This window comes from Fukomys damarensis, unplaced genomic scaffold (genome assembly GCF_012274545.1).
Source record: "Fukomys damarensis isolate Sample0158 unplaced genomic scaffold, DMR_v1.0_HiC HiC_scaffold_3, whole genome shotgun sequence".
NCBI lineage: Eukaryota > Metazoa > Chordata > Mammalia > Rodentia > Bathyergidae > Fukomys > Fukomys damarensis.
This window is the reverse complement of record NW_022900915.1, coordinates 776,600-793,802: the sequence shown is the minus strand read 5'-3', so window position 1 is coordinate 793,802 and position 17,203 is coordinate 776,600. Positions and strand designations below refer to the sequence as shown.

The following is a 17,203-nucleotide window of genomic DNA, read 5'->3' as shown; positions in this document are numbered from 1 at the left end:
ATATATATCTAACATGTTAAAATTGAGAACAGAAAGATAAACTGGATTTTTAAACAATGGCTAAAAATATACACCAATATGAAATTAAGATCAGTGAAGGTAATACAGGTAGATACATACAGGATACAGTGGGTTCTATCCCCAGCATCATGAACATGCATACAAAGAAGACAAAGCAGAAGAGAAAGAAATGAAAAAAGTATGGTGAGAAAAAGAAACACAGAAGGAAGGAAAACACAGAAGACACGAGGGAACTGATAAAGTATCAGACCCAAGAAGAGCTGGTCATAGTAGCTTTTCAAATTTGCTCCAAGCTCCAAGTAAATGTCAGGGACAAATTAAGAATAATCACTCTAGGGCTATCAAGTTCCTACTTACTAAAAACAAATAATAAAGCAAGTTATATAAAATATTCATTGAGAGCAATACAATTAAAAATACTTCTTACTTTGAATTCACATGTAAGAACTATAACGAGAACAGAATGGCAGAAAGGACTTGGGTGTTGGATGACATTTCATCTGTTCATTGAACAGATGCACACTTACTACATATCAGGTATTGTTCTGAGTGTCTGCCATGCATCAGGGAACGAGAGGCAAGATCTCTTTCCCACCAGCCGACTACGTGAAAAGCAAGTGCTATAACACAGAAGTGGAAAGACCAACAGGGTTCACGGGACAAGCCGTGTAAGATGTGGTTGGTTGCAATTTAACTAGGTCAGAAACCTATGATCAGAACTGACTTTACTGCAAAGTTGCTCTTTGAACATTTATACTTAGAAAGAAATGATGACAGGATGCAAACAAAGGTCAGCGTGGCCCAGAGCAGAGTGAGCAAGGATGATAAGAAACCAAATAGGTAACAAAGTGAACAATGCATGGCACGTAGAGGATTGGTAGCCCATTAGAGGATTCTGGAGCTTACTGAGTGAAATTAGAGGTTAATATGATCATTACGATGAATGTTTCAACTGGATATGTGTGTGTGTGTGTGTGTGTGTGTGTAAAATATATATATATTTATTTTTTGCTTTAAAGTAAACTGCCAAAGTTAGAAGCTGGGAGGCCAATTAAGAGACCACTGTAGTTAATTAGGGCCTCTGGACCAGACTGATGAGAAATGGTGGCATCCCAGAGACGAGAAGGAGCAACAGGGTTTCATGAACCAGCTAACCCCGAAGAGCTGTCTACCTCCAAACTCTGGTATGAAAAAGTGGGCTAATTAATCTAGTTACTGTCCAGGCCTTGTCAGTTGAATTTCTAAGTTCTTGATACGAACACCACCCTAAATAATTCACACTTTGGCAATAAATAATAGTCAAAAATTTGCCCGAGGCCACACAAGACAGTGTGCTGTAGTGGAACAGACCTCCAGTGAAATATTCTAAACCTTGCGTTCTAGCATCAGCTCCCTTAAATTGCTCAGGTTCTATCTGCTGAAGTTTAGTCTTTCGGTAAAGATGCATCCAAATCCTCTAAACTGAGTAAGTATGCAAATGAGTACCACAGTATTAAATAAAGTGATACAAAAATAAATATTTCCCTGTCCACTAGATCTGACTAGGCTGGGCATCCCACAGATAACACCAGTTCCAGTCTTTAACTTAACTGAGTATAATTTAAGGTATGTAATTATTATTACAATGCTGGGGTTGGAATCCAGTGCCTTCGCAATAAACTTCATCCCCACCCTTTGTTTTATTTAATTTTAATTTAAATTTTTTTTGTTTTCAAGAAAAGGTCTCACTATGTAATTCAGGCTGACCTTGAACTCACTGTGGTTGAAGGTGGCCCTGCACATATGGTGATCCTCCTGCCTCAGCCTCCCAAGTGTTGGGACTGCAAGGGTAATTTTTTGCAAGGTGTGGTAGCTCAGGACTGTATCCCAGCACTTGAGAGGCTGAAGGATGATCACCTCCAGTTTGAGGCCAACGAGGGCTACCAAGTGTGTCCAAGGCCAGCCTGAACTACAGAGTAAAACCCTGTCTCAAAAAAAAAATGAAAACAAATTTAAAAAAAGTTTTTTTAATAAAAGATTGAAATGGAAACTTTCCTACCATATTACATTATTAAAAAAACTAGTGTATTGCTAATTTTACAAATTATTACATATTCTACATTTTACAAGTTAAATTTATCAGAAAACGAACTCTTCACAGTTTCAATATTCCCTTTAAATGCTTCTTAATGTTTCACACTACATGAAAGCATGGTGGTTTAAGTACTATACTATGTGGTAAAAGTTGGAAGGAAAACAATCAAATTATACGTCCTTGGCACAATAAATCTTCACTAAGTTCCTCATCAGGCATGCCATCTGCCATATTTCAAATTTACCCATAGAAAACCAGCTTCTGAAAGGTCTCTCACTGGGTCATGGTTACATTTTCAGGAGGATTAGGCAAAATCAAGGAAGAACATTATGTACCTTTATTCTTCAAAATATTCTGTCTGTAACATCTCTCACAACATAATCAATTCTAAGGCTGAACCTAAACTTTTCCTGATGCAATTTAAACCCTTTCCTGGATAACTGCTGCCTCACAGACATCACTCCATCTTTAATCTTCTCTAAGATTTATTTTTAAACTACATCTCTTTTAGCTTTTCTTATTGCATGTTTAAACCCAACTTCACTGTGGCATGTTCTTACAATGCAAACAATTCAGTACAGTACTAAAACCCAAAAATATGCTGCCTTAAAAAGTTTCAAAATAGTTTGTATGTACACGCACATGCGTGTAGACACATCAGGGTACAAATTATCATGCCACTCCTAAAACCTGTCCTAACCTCAATCAGTGACTTTAAGTCAAATGAGAAAATTAAGACAAAAACCCTATAAAATTGGAACATATTTCAAATCTAATTATCATGTTATATTCTAAAAAGTGGGCTTCACAATAGTTTCAAATTTGTCTTCTCACATTTTCAGCACAGCAAAGAATAAATGTTAAGATTTGAGGAGTGGGTTTCTTCCCATCCATTCTCCTTTTAGTCTTTAAAGCTATACAAAATGGGTGGTTCACGTACTCTAAAGGAAGACGGAGAACATATATTCTCTCTCTCTCTCTCCCTTTTTTTTTTTGGTACCAGGGATTGAACTCTGGTCCTTGTGCTTACGAGAAGGCAGGCGACAGAACCACTGAGCTAAATCCCTGGTCCCATATATTCTTTAATTACGTAGTCAATCCGATGGGCTGGGGATATGGCTCAGTGGTGCCACCTGCCTAGCAAGCGCAAGTTCCCGAGATCAATCCCAGTACAAAAAAAAAAAGTCCCCCCCCAAAAAAAATTCCAATAATCTGTAGTCAATCCAAGTAATGACTAATACTTCTACGTATTCAAGTCAAAATTAAGTATATAAAAATGAGAACATATACTGCATTTTCACTATTTAATGTTTTACCAAACAGTTTAGATGAACTATTACTGACCCAAATTATCGAAAATAGCATATAACTATGGTATGACTTCCTAAGAGCCTAAATAATACCAAAATGAGGTTATTTTTATCCAAACCATTTTTTTTCTTCCAGTGCTAGGGATTGAGCCGAGGACCTTACACATGCAAGTGGTCTACCACCGAGCTATACTTCTAGCCTTATTAAAACATTTTTATCAATTCTTTTCCCCAATCATAACTTCCATCTGTGATCTATCTCCAATTAACCCACACCTTTATATTCCTGATGACAGCATGATACAAAACTAGGTGTTATTCTGTAGACAGATTATGAACAAAGACTAATAAATACATGCTAAATATTATCATGCTGCTGAAATAAGCAATTTGTAAAATAAGTTTTAAAGCTCTTATAGACCATCACGTGACACACTTAAAAAAATTAACTGTATTTGTACCAAAAAATGGATTGTATTACTGAATAAAAACCATGACAACAATAAAGTATTGTTACCCACAACTACCTTTCAAGCGCTGCTCTTCGTTTTTCTACAAATTCGGTGGATGATGAGTCTTCTTTACCTACTTTAACCTTGGTCATACCTGTGAAGAAGGTGAAAGAGTCATGACGATTGCACATTATTGTAAAACAGTCCTTTACAATCATTTCTTCAAAATTTAAAATATATTTTGTATTTGAACTTGACAAAAAAGTTCCAAGATTTGTAACCCCTATCTTACTACAAAAGCAAACTACTTTCAGGAATTAAATCTCATGATATGTTAACATCTCTACTTGGTAAATAAATAGTAACAACACATGAGAAAAGGTTAAACTGAAATTTGGCAGTGATAATTTTCTGAGCCATACTATTTACACAAAAGCTTACATCAAGCTTCCTCATCTGTTTTATCTTGCATTTCTGATAAATTCAAATGTTTTTACATTTCAATGTATATAATGGAATTTTTAAATCAGTACACTGAAGTTAAACAACATTTTCTTTTCTTTTCTTTCCTCTTCTTGAAGTGCTGGAGCTAAGAACTAAGGCCTTGCACATACTAGACAAGGGCTCTAGCATTAAGCCACATAACCAGACCTATCATTTTCATTTCTTACAAGCAATTAAGGATCTTTACTTTCAGAACGACAAAAATAAAGATGTTTTCCTTGCTGTAGACTAAGAGCATGTTCTTACTTATTTATCATAGCTGAGTTTTATTTATCTTTTTAAATCATGGGCTCAAGTGATCCTCCTGTCCAAGCCTTCCCAGTGGCTGGGGTGTTACAAGCAGGCCACCATGCCTGGCATACAGCTGGCATAGCTGGAACAGTTGAAAGAATAAGCTCATTCACAAAAACATTAGGAACACTCCAAATTTTAAAAATAAAAATCAGTTATTAGGTTGGGCATGATCTTACCATGTGGGAGGCACTGGGTTCAATTTGCAACACCGAAAAGGAAAACAAAATCACATTATTTCTCTACTGGCGAATAATCCTAATAGTACTATATTAGGCTGTAGTTTTTCTCTTTCTTCCCATTATTTTTCCTTTCCTTTCTTTTTCTTTATTTTTGGTACCGGGGATTGAACTTGGGTCCTCGTGCTTGCAAGGCAGGCACCAAACCGCTGAGCTAAATCCCCGGCCCTATTTTTCCTTTCAAGTACTCTAGCACAGCCTGTAAGCCCAGCAATCGGAGCCTAGGCAAGAGGATCACAAGTTCAAGTCCTGCCTGGGTAATTAAGTGAAACTCTGTCCCCAAATAAAGTCTAAAAAGGGCTGGGGACGTAGCTGAATGTTACAGGGCCTCTGGGCTCAATCCCCCAAAGTACTCTATGGGAGTGAGACACCGACACACACTACACACATAGGAACCTTGAGAAAACAGTGCCCAGTACAAGAGGCTTGCCACAAAGAGCCACATACTGTACTGCAAGGCTCCTTTACGTGAATACCCTGCAAAGGCAGACTTAGAAAAGCAGGAAGAGACTGCCTGGGGAGAGGAGAGGGAGAGAATATAGGGAATTAGGGGTGATGACTGTGACACACTGGTTTCTTTTGAGGTAATGATCTAAAACTCACTGTGGTGATGAATGTGCACAATTCTAAGTATAAGCCACTAAATTACAAACTTTATATAGGTGAATTTTATATATTAATTTTATCTCAGTAGTCTTTTTCTTCCTAACAATTTACATGCAATAGGGTTTAAATCAACAAAGTCCTCTGAGTAGGGAGTCACGTGCTGAGACTCTTGCTCCTGCAGTGGCAGTTACTCCCTCACTATGCCACAGAGGGCCTATGCTATTTGAAAATCACCGCCTATAAATAAATGGGTGTTCATGTTTTGAATTTTTCTTGGACAATATATTCATTTTTATTTATTTTGTTTTGTTTTGGGTACCAGGATTGAACTCTAGTCCTTGTGCTTGCAAGGCAAGCGGCAGAACCACTGAGCCAAATCCCCGGCCCTATTCATTTTTATTTTATGAAATGTATAAATGATTGCTTCTCTACTGGCTACTGTGAAATTTAAAGATTACTTGTCAACTACTTTTAGTATATTGTTCAAGAGTCTTTTTTTTTGGTACCAGGGACCTAACTTGGGACCTTGCACTTGCGAGGCAGGCAGTGCAATCACTGAGCCAAATCCCTGGCCCTCAAGAGTTTTAAAAGGAAACTGTTTTGCTTGCATTCTCTTATATTATTTGACTATATCTTCCTTAAATAATTTAGTGGTGTATGTCTATATTTTTACACACACACATTGTATTACACATAGCTGCTAAAATCCTTTTTTGAAATTTGTAAATATTTTTAAACAATTTAATCCAATTTAAGTATATTTTACACAATTTCTTTACAATTTTTTTCTTTCTTCTTCCCACTTCTTTGTTTTTTGGGGAACTGGGAATTGACCAGGAACATTGACCAATATCCCCCTGCCCTCCATTTTTAAGAGACAGTCCTACTCAGTGACCCAGGCTAGCCTAAAACTTGCCACGCTGCCTCAGCTTCCCGAGTAGCTGGGATTACATACAGGCACCTCATGATGCCCAACTACCACTGTTATCTAAGCCTTTATTACTGATACAACATTAAAATGAAGTATGAAATTCAGTTTAAATTTCTTATGTGGGCAAGCCTAGACCAAATCAATCTTTTGGATAACATATAGATAAGGGCCAAATACTTCCACATCTCAGAAAAATTTTAATATGTCAAAAATATTAAGTAACTGTCCTAAGTATGAGTCAATAAAACGGTATTTTAAGTGTAAACAAGGGTCCAAAAGTGTAACAGATAATGTGAAATAGGAAAAGGTGCAAAGGGGAAGGGAAGTGGGAGGGGTCGGGAAACGAAAGAGGGGGATGGAATGAATACAAGAAAATGAAAAAAAAAGGAAATGAAGTCTCTGTAAATAGGGAGAGGTGGAGGGGTTGGAGGGAGGGCAGGGGACGGGGAAAATAAGAACCAAGACACATCATGTGAAGGTACAAGTTCCCAATGATAAATATAACTGTACTGTACACCTAAAATGTGACACTAAACTCAGTGAAAGAAAAACAAAATGGTATTCCAGTGACCCTAAAAGGTTATGCTTCTAATTGCTGTCAACTTGGCAAAGTTCAACCCATATTCAACACATAAATCCTCAAGTGTTTGAAAATAAAACTTTTATCAATGCAAGGAATGGGTGCAGTTTCGAAAAAGATCACAAAGTTTCGGACTTTACAGACTTTTTTATCTGATGTCAGGTCCTTGTTCAACAAATAGTATTCTAGCTTGCATGGGTATTGCACTGAGTTTATTAAAAAAAATACCAATTTTTGTAAATACCAGATCAGCGACACTGGTGGTAGTGTTATATCAGGTTACACTCACTTTCACTAAACTTGACAGGACTATAGAATGTTTTAGTTAGTAAATTCTACTTTTCAAATATATTAAAGCTGCAAGTGGAATAAAATCTCATATATAGATCTTTTTTGTGTCTGCTGTCCTGTGTACTTTTGTACTTAACCTTGTATAACCTTGTATAGTTATTTTCAACTCTTGAAATATGAAATGTCATGTAGATTTTTTTTTTAGAAGATCTGGCCACTTGGTACATAATCCAGCACAAATAAGCTGGGTGATGATAGCAAAATGGTTTTCTCAAAACTGTTATTAATTAAAAAAAAACACTGTTAGATATATTCTTTAATAACTGATTGCCATAAATGAAATACCTGAAATCTGCATCTCCGAATATTGTAAGATGTTGACAGTGAATGATTATGGAATACACAGATTCATAAGTTTGAAACAGAATTAGGAGCAGTAACAAAAATTACTTCTGACTTACGCTTACCTACTATACTCTTCTCTGGAGCTGGTGGCACAATATAACCAACATGTAAATACTTGCTTGCTAATTTGCTGTGCAAGCCAAGAAAGTCACTGAATCTTCTTTTAACTGAAAATTCACTCTTGCTGAACATGGAAAGAGAAGTCTACAAGAGAAGTATTTCCAATTTTGAATAGTGAGCAATTACTTAGAAGCTAATATTATTCATAATTGTGAGTGTAACATATACACACACAACGCAATGATTTACTGTATGCAAGCATAGAGACAATCTAATGCAATATACAGATTTCCAGCAATTAAAAATCCTAAATGATAGTTTTTAAAACAAGTTTTAAGAGGTCAGAAGATATCTTACTTAGCCTATTCTGCTTTTTTCCCAACAGGGTGCTGCTATGCAGTTCAGGTGGGCCTCAAACAAGGTGATCCTGCTGCCTTGGCCTGCTGAGTGCTAGGATTATAGACTGCAACACCATGTCTCACTGCTTTATTCTACTCTTAACTCATCTATACTACCAAATTTATGCTAATGAATCTAAAATCTTTACTTATGACCAGATCTTTTCCACTGCAGTCCAATTTCCCAAAATTATGAATTTTCTGTTACATAAACCTCACTGGCATTTCAAAAGTTGCTTCATTTTTCCACAAAGAGCACTTCTCTGAGCTCTGTGTTACTACACCAGAACCTAACACCATGGTAAGACATTTAATTAATGAGTACTTGCTTGATAAATTAACATATTTTAGCCCACTTGCGCAGTCTCTCCCCATCTTTCTACATGGACCACCCGTTACAGAAGGAATTGGCAAATGACACACAGAGAGGCAGCAGAATGGAAGTAAAATGAAAAGGTTTAATCCATAGATGACACCTAATGGTGGTGCCCTGACCAACTCCCCACCGGGTTACAACTCCTTCTTCTATAGGGTTTTACAGCCTTGATCTCATTCAGTTGGTTACACTGCATTTTCACAGTACACACTGCTGATATTCAAAGCATAGTGGTGAGGCAGTTGAATTTCAACCAGGATGCAGTTCTTTGTTAGGGGAGGTTACCTTTAAGCATTATCTATGCTAGCTAAGGGGAAGGGAGCGTGTTTGGTCAAAAAAGCTAACAATGGTTCTTTTCTTGTACAAAAAACTTTTTAGGGAGAGTAGATGCCTCTTTAATTCTGAACTAAAAAGAGCAAAGGGCAGAAGTTATCTTATGCTGTGACATTTCCTAGGCTTTCTGCTATTAAAGTTTTCCCTATCACTCCCACAAGTATAAAGTTCCTCTAGTCAGTAACTCAGGTACCCCTTTTCTTCTCTGTCCTTGTAAATAGGTCCTACTGATTCTACCTCCTACATAACTTCAGAAGGCACTTTGCTCACTTCCAGAAACATTTCCTTAGTATGAAGCATTATTTTGTATAATTAGTATTGCTGAAATAGGCACTGTTTCAAGATTTGAAGGCCTACAATCCTTTACTACAGCAGTCTCTTAACCTATACTTTTGACCCTCCCAATTCATAATGTAGCCAGAGACCTTTCTGAAACAAAAATCTCATGGCACCCCAGTGTATTTAAAATGAAGCCCAAATTCCTTAATGTGCCTGGTCATAACACAACAGAAGTTCATGGCCAACAATTCCATCATGAACTACTTCTTACACAACCTAGAAACCATAAGCTTTCTTTCTTTTTTGGTACCAGGGATAGAACTCAGGCAGGACCTTGCGCGTACGAAGCAGGCAGCAGAACCACTGAGCTAAATCCCTGGCCCTACCATATGCTTTCTTGATGTTCAGCTTTTATCTAAGCAAATCCCTTGGCCTGGAACAAGCATTCTGCTCCTTCCTTCTGGTTTCTCCTAAATCACTTTTCACCTATGCCTGGGCTTAGACACTACTTGCCCTAGGAAGCCTTTTGGACATTAATTCCTTTCCCGTGTATACTCTCAGACAACATTTTACCTACCAAAAAACTATCCACATGTCAACAATTTCCTAGCAATCTTAACGAGATGGCAACCTTTCTAAAGACAGCATAACGTCCACCTAATCAGGATCAAATTCTCTACTACACATAGGGAGGGATCAATATTTCATTAATAGAACAAAAAGGCTCACCTTCGTTGTTACTCTGTATGCCATATAAGCATTCATGCCGTCACCTATAAGAGTCAAAAACACTATTAAAAATCGTGTTTTAAAAAACAAAATACCATTTTAAAATGTAATGATGCATTTACTTGAAAAAAACAGGACATAATTATCCACCTAATCAAACAATATTTTACTCACCAACTTTCTCTGGATCTGACACACCAATTTCTATATCAAAAATATCTCCATTTGCTTCTTCTTCAATCTAGAAAAGCATACATGGTGTTAGAGAAGATTCCAATTAAAATTAACAACTAAAATTTGCACCACCTGTCTTTTACTAACATCACTGTCACAACAATTTAAAAAGCCACTTAGTACTCTTATTTCTGAAAAACTATATTCACATTTCCTGATTACTTTAACAAAAAGCGATGATCATTGTAGAAATAAAAGCAAATTTTGTGTTCTAACAACTCCATGGATACAGGAAAGCTGTTTTAGCTTTCTTTTTCTTGGTACTGGGGACTGAACTTGGGACCTTGTGCTTGCAAGGTAGGCGGCGGAACCACTGAGCTAAATCCCGGCCCTGTTTTAGCTTTCTGTATACTGAATCTTTTAGTTTTTTGTTCTACATAATGAATCTTCAGATTCGTATTAAAATAATTCTTTAATTATTTTTAACATTATCATTTTTCAAAGTTGTATCCCTAATCTTGAATAATTGGGAAGTGACATTACTTTCATCAGTAGCATCTTACATACATGCAGAAATTACTTAAACCAACTTTGGTATGTCTCTAAATACCTCATATAACACGTTTCTCCCTAAAGCCAAAGAAGCAATAAAAAGCTCAAGCTGAAAAAGCAGTAAAGCTGGGCATGGCAGTCCAAGTCCACACCTATAATTTCAATGCTCTGGAAGGCTGAGGCAAGAGTATTTCAAGTTTGAGCCCAGCCTTGACAGTTTAGTGAGACCTGTCTCAAAACAACAAAAAAGAGTAAGTGGGAAAAGTATAAAACTTGTGAGACCAGAGAAGCCCTTTTGAATGCTATTATCAAAATGCAACTCAAACAGCAACTCTGCAGGAAAGCATTATTAATTCAAGGAACTTTAGAAATAATTATAAATTAAAAATTTCAAGGCAATATTATACACTAAGGGCTGAGGATGTAGCTCAATAGCACTACACCTGCCTGGCAAGCACACAAGGTCTTGAGTTTTATCTCCAATACCAGGAAAAAAAAAATTCACAGTTTAAGACAATGATTAATCTACTTTTCAATGGCTGGCATCTTGTAGTCTTACTTTCTTTCTATCTCTTTCTTTCTTTTTTTTTGCTTTAACTGGGGACTGACCTCAGGGAGTGCTGAGCTACAATTTCTAACCCTTCACTTTTTTGTTTTTTTCCAGGAATTGAACTCGGGTCCCTGCACTTGCAAAGTAGGTGCCGGAACCAATGAGCTAAATCCCCCGCCCCTAACCCTTTACTTTTGAGATGAGGTCTCCCTAAATTGCCCAGACTGGATTTGAATTTATGGTTCTCTTGCTTTAGCCTCCTGGATAGCAGGTATTTTACAGGCATGTTCTTTTTAAACATAAACCTTTTTGAATCATAACATATATACAGAAAAATGTATAAATTCTAAGTGTACAGGTCAACAAACTTTCATAAAGTGAACGCCAGGGATTTAGCTCAGTGTTGCCACTGCCTGCTTCACAAACACCAAGGTCCCAAGTTCAATCCCCAGTACCAAAAAACAAAAAAAAGAAAAAACTTTCATAGAGTGAACACATCTTTGTAACCAGAACCTAGATCAAAAATACTATGAGTACAGCAGAAGGCCCTCTTGTGTTTCCCTTTATCCCAATGTAACTTTACCAACATAACCATTATCCTGGCTTCTAACACTGTTCATTACTTTTACCTGGGTTTAAAATATGTCTCATAAAACCACACAGTAAGTACTCATTTATGTCTTGTTTCTTTACTTTAATATCATGTTCGTGAGATTATTCATGTATTCGTATGCAGTTGTTATTTCTTAATGATCTATTTCAGTATGAGTGATTTGTTGTTGTTAACAAGTTTTTTGAGACAGGGTCTCACTTGTGGCAAATCTCCTGCCTTAACTTCCTGAGTGTTAGGAATACAGCTGAATGGCCTTTAAATTTATAATTTTGCCATTTAAAATAACCAGTAGAGCTGGAGATGTAACTCAGTGATTGAGTGCTTGCCTAGAATACAAGAAAGCCCTGAGTTCAATCTCCAGCAATGCCAAAAACCAAACAAAGCCAAACCAAACCCTCCACATCACATCATGACTTTTCTTTACCAAATGCAACTGATCAGGAATTATTACCAAATCATAAGAATGTTATTTTTAAACTGGTGTGGTGGCACAATAGCAACCTTTATATACCAAGTGTATTTATTACATGCTTTTATCAAGTAAAATTACTCAAGATACCATTTTACTGTGATTAATCGTTTTAAACTTTGATAGATTACCTGACCAATGTGGGAACTCTCAGAAGGCACATATTATTGAAAGATCATAAATGACAAACTCCTTGACTTAAGAAGGTAATAGTGAGTTCAAGGCCAGCCTGCACTACAAAGCAAGATCCTGTCTCCAAAAAAAAAAAGGGGGCGGGGGGAGGATGAGGAGGAGGAAAGTTTAATGTCCAGGTCACTAGACTAAACAATACTAGAGACAGAAGCAAAATTTTCTGATTTATTTATTTCAATATTTTTTCTCAACGTACTTTTTCTTTTTTTGTACTGGGGATAAAACTCAGGACCTTGTGCTTGCGAGGCAGGCAGCAATGCCACTGAGCTAAATCCCCAGCACTCTCAAAATACTTTTAATGGCTTTGACTAGGAATGACTAATAGGAAAGTGATGTTGAGTGGGGAACAAAACCATTACTTACTTATCAATTTAGAATACAAACTTTTTTTCATACCTCTTCCCTGGATCTGTCAAAGATCACAGGAGCTGACATACTCTTGGACTCAATTCTAGGAGCAATGAGTGTAGTAGGGGTGACCGGTGTGACTGCAGGAGAAGGCTCTGACGACAGGATATGGTCTCTTTCTGGGCTGTCCAAAGAAACCTCTTCTGTGGCTTCTGGATGCAAATTAAACAAGTTAAGGAGTACTCGCTTCAGCAGCACATATATTAAACAAACCAATGAGGAAACTCCTACTATCCATATAGCAGTTAGTGAATTATAAAAAATTTTATATTGCCCACAAATATCAAAATAATGTAAATTAAAAATTATCATTCCAGGGGCCAGGGATTTAGCTCAGTGGTGCCACTGCCTGCTTTGCAACACAAGGACCAAAGTTCAATTCCCAGTACAAAAAAAAGAAAAAAAAATTAATTTTATGAAAACTCCATCAGCTGTTTATCAAAATTTAAAAACTAATAGGAACTTCACTGGTTTTAGGAAGAATCATATTAGATCACCTCCATTATTATTAAATTATCTGCACTAGGTGAAAAGCAATGATGGGGATAATTCCACATTTATTTGTATTTGTAATATACACGCTACTTGTGACAACTTACCTTCCAAATATTTTATTCAGGCTAACATTATGAATATTTTATACACAGAGACATAAATTTTATGGCAGAAAACTTTCCAGAACTATCCCAATTGTATTAAAAGTTTGTTATGGAAAAGCCACAAAAGTAGTAACCTAAAGCAATTAAATACCAAAGATTACTACACATTAGTTGAATACACAAGTATGGCAGGAAGCAAGTAAATTTAAAATGCTCACTTACTTGGAAAAATCTAAAAATTAAATATATTTAAAATCAAACCAAATCAATAAACTGAATGCCTACAGGCTATGTAATATTGAGCTAAATACAATGGAAAAACACAAATAAATGGAAAAAAATCATACCTGCCCTTAGGGAACTTATAATTTAGTTGGGGAAACAAGACAAATGTTAAATAATTATAAAAGACTTAATAGAACAGTAAGAATGTTATATTTATTGTAATGTAAGCTGAATACCTCAGCAGTCTAGGACACTTTCAATATTGCCAAATTGCTCACCCTCACTTATTTCCTCTAGAAGTTTTCCCATAAAATGCTTGCTGAAGCACTGGAAACTTGGTAAATTATGCTCTGAGTAACCTAATGTCTGTAACGTAGGTCACACGTGAACTTTTTCTGGCACTACTTCTGGCATCTACTACTTGTAGTACCCACTGCAATATAATCTAATCTTGTGGTTGTAAAATAAAAATAGGGGCCATCGCTCAAGCGCCAGGAGGAAACCTGAGCCCCGATCCACCGCGGGAAGGAGAACCACGCCTGCTCCCGACCCAGCAGCCATCGCTGAAGCGCCGGGAAGGGAGCCGCGTGGTCGCCCCTGAACCCCCATAAGCCCCCCGTCCCGCTGCACTCTCAGACCTCCTGATTGTGCCAGTCTCTGGACTCACTCTGCAGAGGCAGAGGTGGTCATCAAGGGTATTTCTCTGAGTTCCCAACTTTGAACATCTTTAAAGAAAGGGCGTGGGAAACCTGTAATAGAACATTGTGGAGTTCAACCGTTCAGAAGGTTGGGGAACTCAGTCTGGGCCTTGCAGCCGGAGTGCAGTTAGCGTCATGGGGTTCATCCATCAGCTAACTGAGATCAGGGGTCTTGCATCCTCACTCTGTCTGAGCCATTAAATGGAAAATACACTATATTGAAATTTTGTTCACTGCAGACATGTTCTGGACTGCTTCTTGATTTCAATTTAATCCAAATGATTTAAGGGTGATAAGACTAGAGACTACCACAGGTGGTCAATGTCCAAGTTGTGATTGAACTTAATGTGTTGCTGATTGTATCAGTTGGGGTAAAGCATTGAGGTTGATTTGATGAGCTGTTTCTCTGATGTTATGAAGATGAGAATGTCTGTGGGTCATTAGAGACACAAAAGCTTAGGGCGCAACTATATCAGGAAGATTTGGGTGATAATCCAGAGAGTAAATCAAGGACAGTCCGACAACAAAAATTAAAATGAGAAAACACTTAAGCAAGACACAAGGACAGACTTCCAGTTCACCAATGGCAAACAGTAGGGCAAATGAGGATGAAAAGGCCGATAGTGAACTACCAGGACGCCCTGAACTCAAAGCACAGGAAGTAACAAAACAGATCAATCAGGCTTTAGAAAAATTCAAAACAGAAATAATTTCCCAGATAACCATAGAGATAGTGAGCAAAATGGAAGTCATGATTCGAGACTCTAGAGCAGAAACTGACAAAAAAATAGATGAGCTCAGGACCATGATAGAAGCCATGAAGGCCCAGCATAAGAAAGAAAGGGAAAAAATAAATGCCCAACATAGGAAAGAAATGGAATCCATAAAACAGATTCAAACAGATATCCAGGAGATTAAACACTCTATTGAAAGTGTACGCAACAGAATAAAAGAATGGGAAGATAGACTCTCAGATATAGAAGATAAGATTGCAGTCAGTGACCATGAAAAGAGAGGTCTCTTAAAAACAGTAAGAGATCATGAGAAATCGATCCAACAACTCCTAGATGATGCAAAGAAGAATAACATAAGACTGATAAGAATACATGAAATAACAGGAGAAAATACAAATGACTTAAAAAAGCTGTTCGCAGAATTAATGATAGAAAACTTCCCAAAGAGAGGGGAAGAATTTGAAATTCAGATAACTGAGGCATATAGGACCCTAACTAGCTACAATAAAAAATAATCTACACCTAGACATATAATAATCAAGATCCCAGAAATCCAACAGAAGAACAAAATACTACAAGCGGTAAGAGAAAAGAAACAAATCGCATACAAAGGAAAGCCCATCAGAATCAAAGCAGACTTTTCAACACAAACCCTCAGGGCAAGGAGAGCCTGGAATGAGATATTTCAAGTACTAAAAGAGAACAACCTCCAACCTAGACTGATGTATCCTGCAAAACTCTCTAACAAGATCCTAGAAAAAGACAATGAAGGCAACAACACCATGAGGCCCAACAGAGCAAATCAAACAGGCAAGGCAAGAAATTAAAAGAATGTGAAAAAGTAAAAAGAGTCAACAAAAGGCCAGTATCATGTCAATAATAAGTCAGTACATATCAGTTATAACCAGCAATGTCAATGGCCTCAACTCACCAATCAAGAGAAATAGACTGGCAAAATGGAATAAGAAGCAAAATCCAACAATATGTTGTATACAAGAAACACGCCTAGTGCAAAAAGCCCATGCGCTGAAAGTGAAAAGATAGAAAACAATTCTCCATGTGACAGGAGCCCAGAAAAAAACAGGAGCAGCAATCTTATTGGCAGATAAAGTAAATTTCAAACCAAAACTGATAGTATTATTGATGTAGAATGGTACTGTATCATACCTCTATGAATGTAAAATATTTTGTACCTGCTTTATGATACATTGTAGGGACCATGCTTTATCAGAGCTACATTTAATGATATTACTCTAGAATGTTCTCTTTCCAGATAATGATTAAGATGCTAATAAAAAAAATGGTCCCAGGTACCACAACAGCAACAGAACTTTGCTGTTTTCTGGATATTCTTCTCTACTTTGTTTTTGTTTTGAATGGAATGCGCTGAATGTCTATAATTTTGTTCAGATGACTGCAGAACCTGGAAAAGCTGTTGCTATCGATGCATAACATACTATTATTAGTCTTTATATATATATGTATGTAATATACATACATATATATATAAATTGAATTTTGGGAAACTTTAATGGTGCTGCCAACTTTGGAAAAAGTCATCCCAATTACTGTGTTGAGATGGCATTGTACAGAAATGGACAGCCATATTGGTCTAGAAATGTTAATTTATTTTTATTTTTGTTTCTTATCTTTTTTCCATGTGTACAGGGGTAACTCACTGTATTAAATATGCAAGGTCATTATCTACGTGGGTTTGATTACAGAAATTAATAAAGTATTCTCTAAATAATGAAAACAAGAATAAGAGAAGACTATAAGAGCAAGAAGCAATTTAAATATGTTCAGGGACCATTTTCATCTCCAGAATTAAGGATTATTTTAATGTTACATCATTGCCTTTTCTCTTTTACTTTCCTTTTTAGTTTTATTTTAGGACTCCCTATTTTTAATGTTCATACAGAGATTTCTTTAACTGAAATACCGAATAGTTTCTTTGGTGTGAAAAACTATAATAGTACACAGGATCCTAATGAGATAATTAATAATGTGAAATAGGAAGTAAAGGGCTAAAGTTGTAGGGAAAGTGGGAAGGGTGGGGGAAAGGTAATAAGGGAGAGGAAAAAAATATGAGAAACTGAAAAAATGGAAA

General features: G+C 36.7%; 1 protein-coding gene across 2 annotated transcripts in view; it reads right to left on the bottom strand.

Annotated features, from left to right (window-relative positions):
* The window catches only part of Snx2 (sorting nexin 2), a 32,880-nt gene that overhangs the window by 12,533 nt on the left and 3,144 nt on the right, over positions 1 to 17,203 (bottom strand). For both annotated transcript variants that reach the window (XM_010627248.3, XM_010627249.3), the window contains exons 2-6: positions 12,826 to 12,989; positions 10,054 to 10,120; positions 9,880 to 9,923; positions 7,767 to 7,908; positions 3,933 to 4,011 (exon numbers count right to left, since the gene is read on the bottom strand). In XM_010627248.3, coding sequence (XP_010625550.1) covers positions 3,933 to 4,011; positions 7,767 to 7,908; positions 9,880 to 9,923; positions 10,054 to 10,120; positions 12,826 to 12,864 — 371 coding nt within the window. In that variant the 5' untranslated portion in view covers positions 12,865 to 12,989. The remainder of the gene's footprint in view (positions 1 to 3,932; positions 4,012 to 7,766; positions 7,909 to 9,879; positions 9,924 to 10,053; positions 10,121 to 12,825; positions 12,990 to 17,203) is intronic.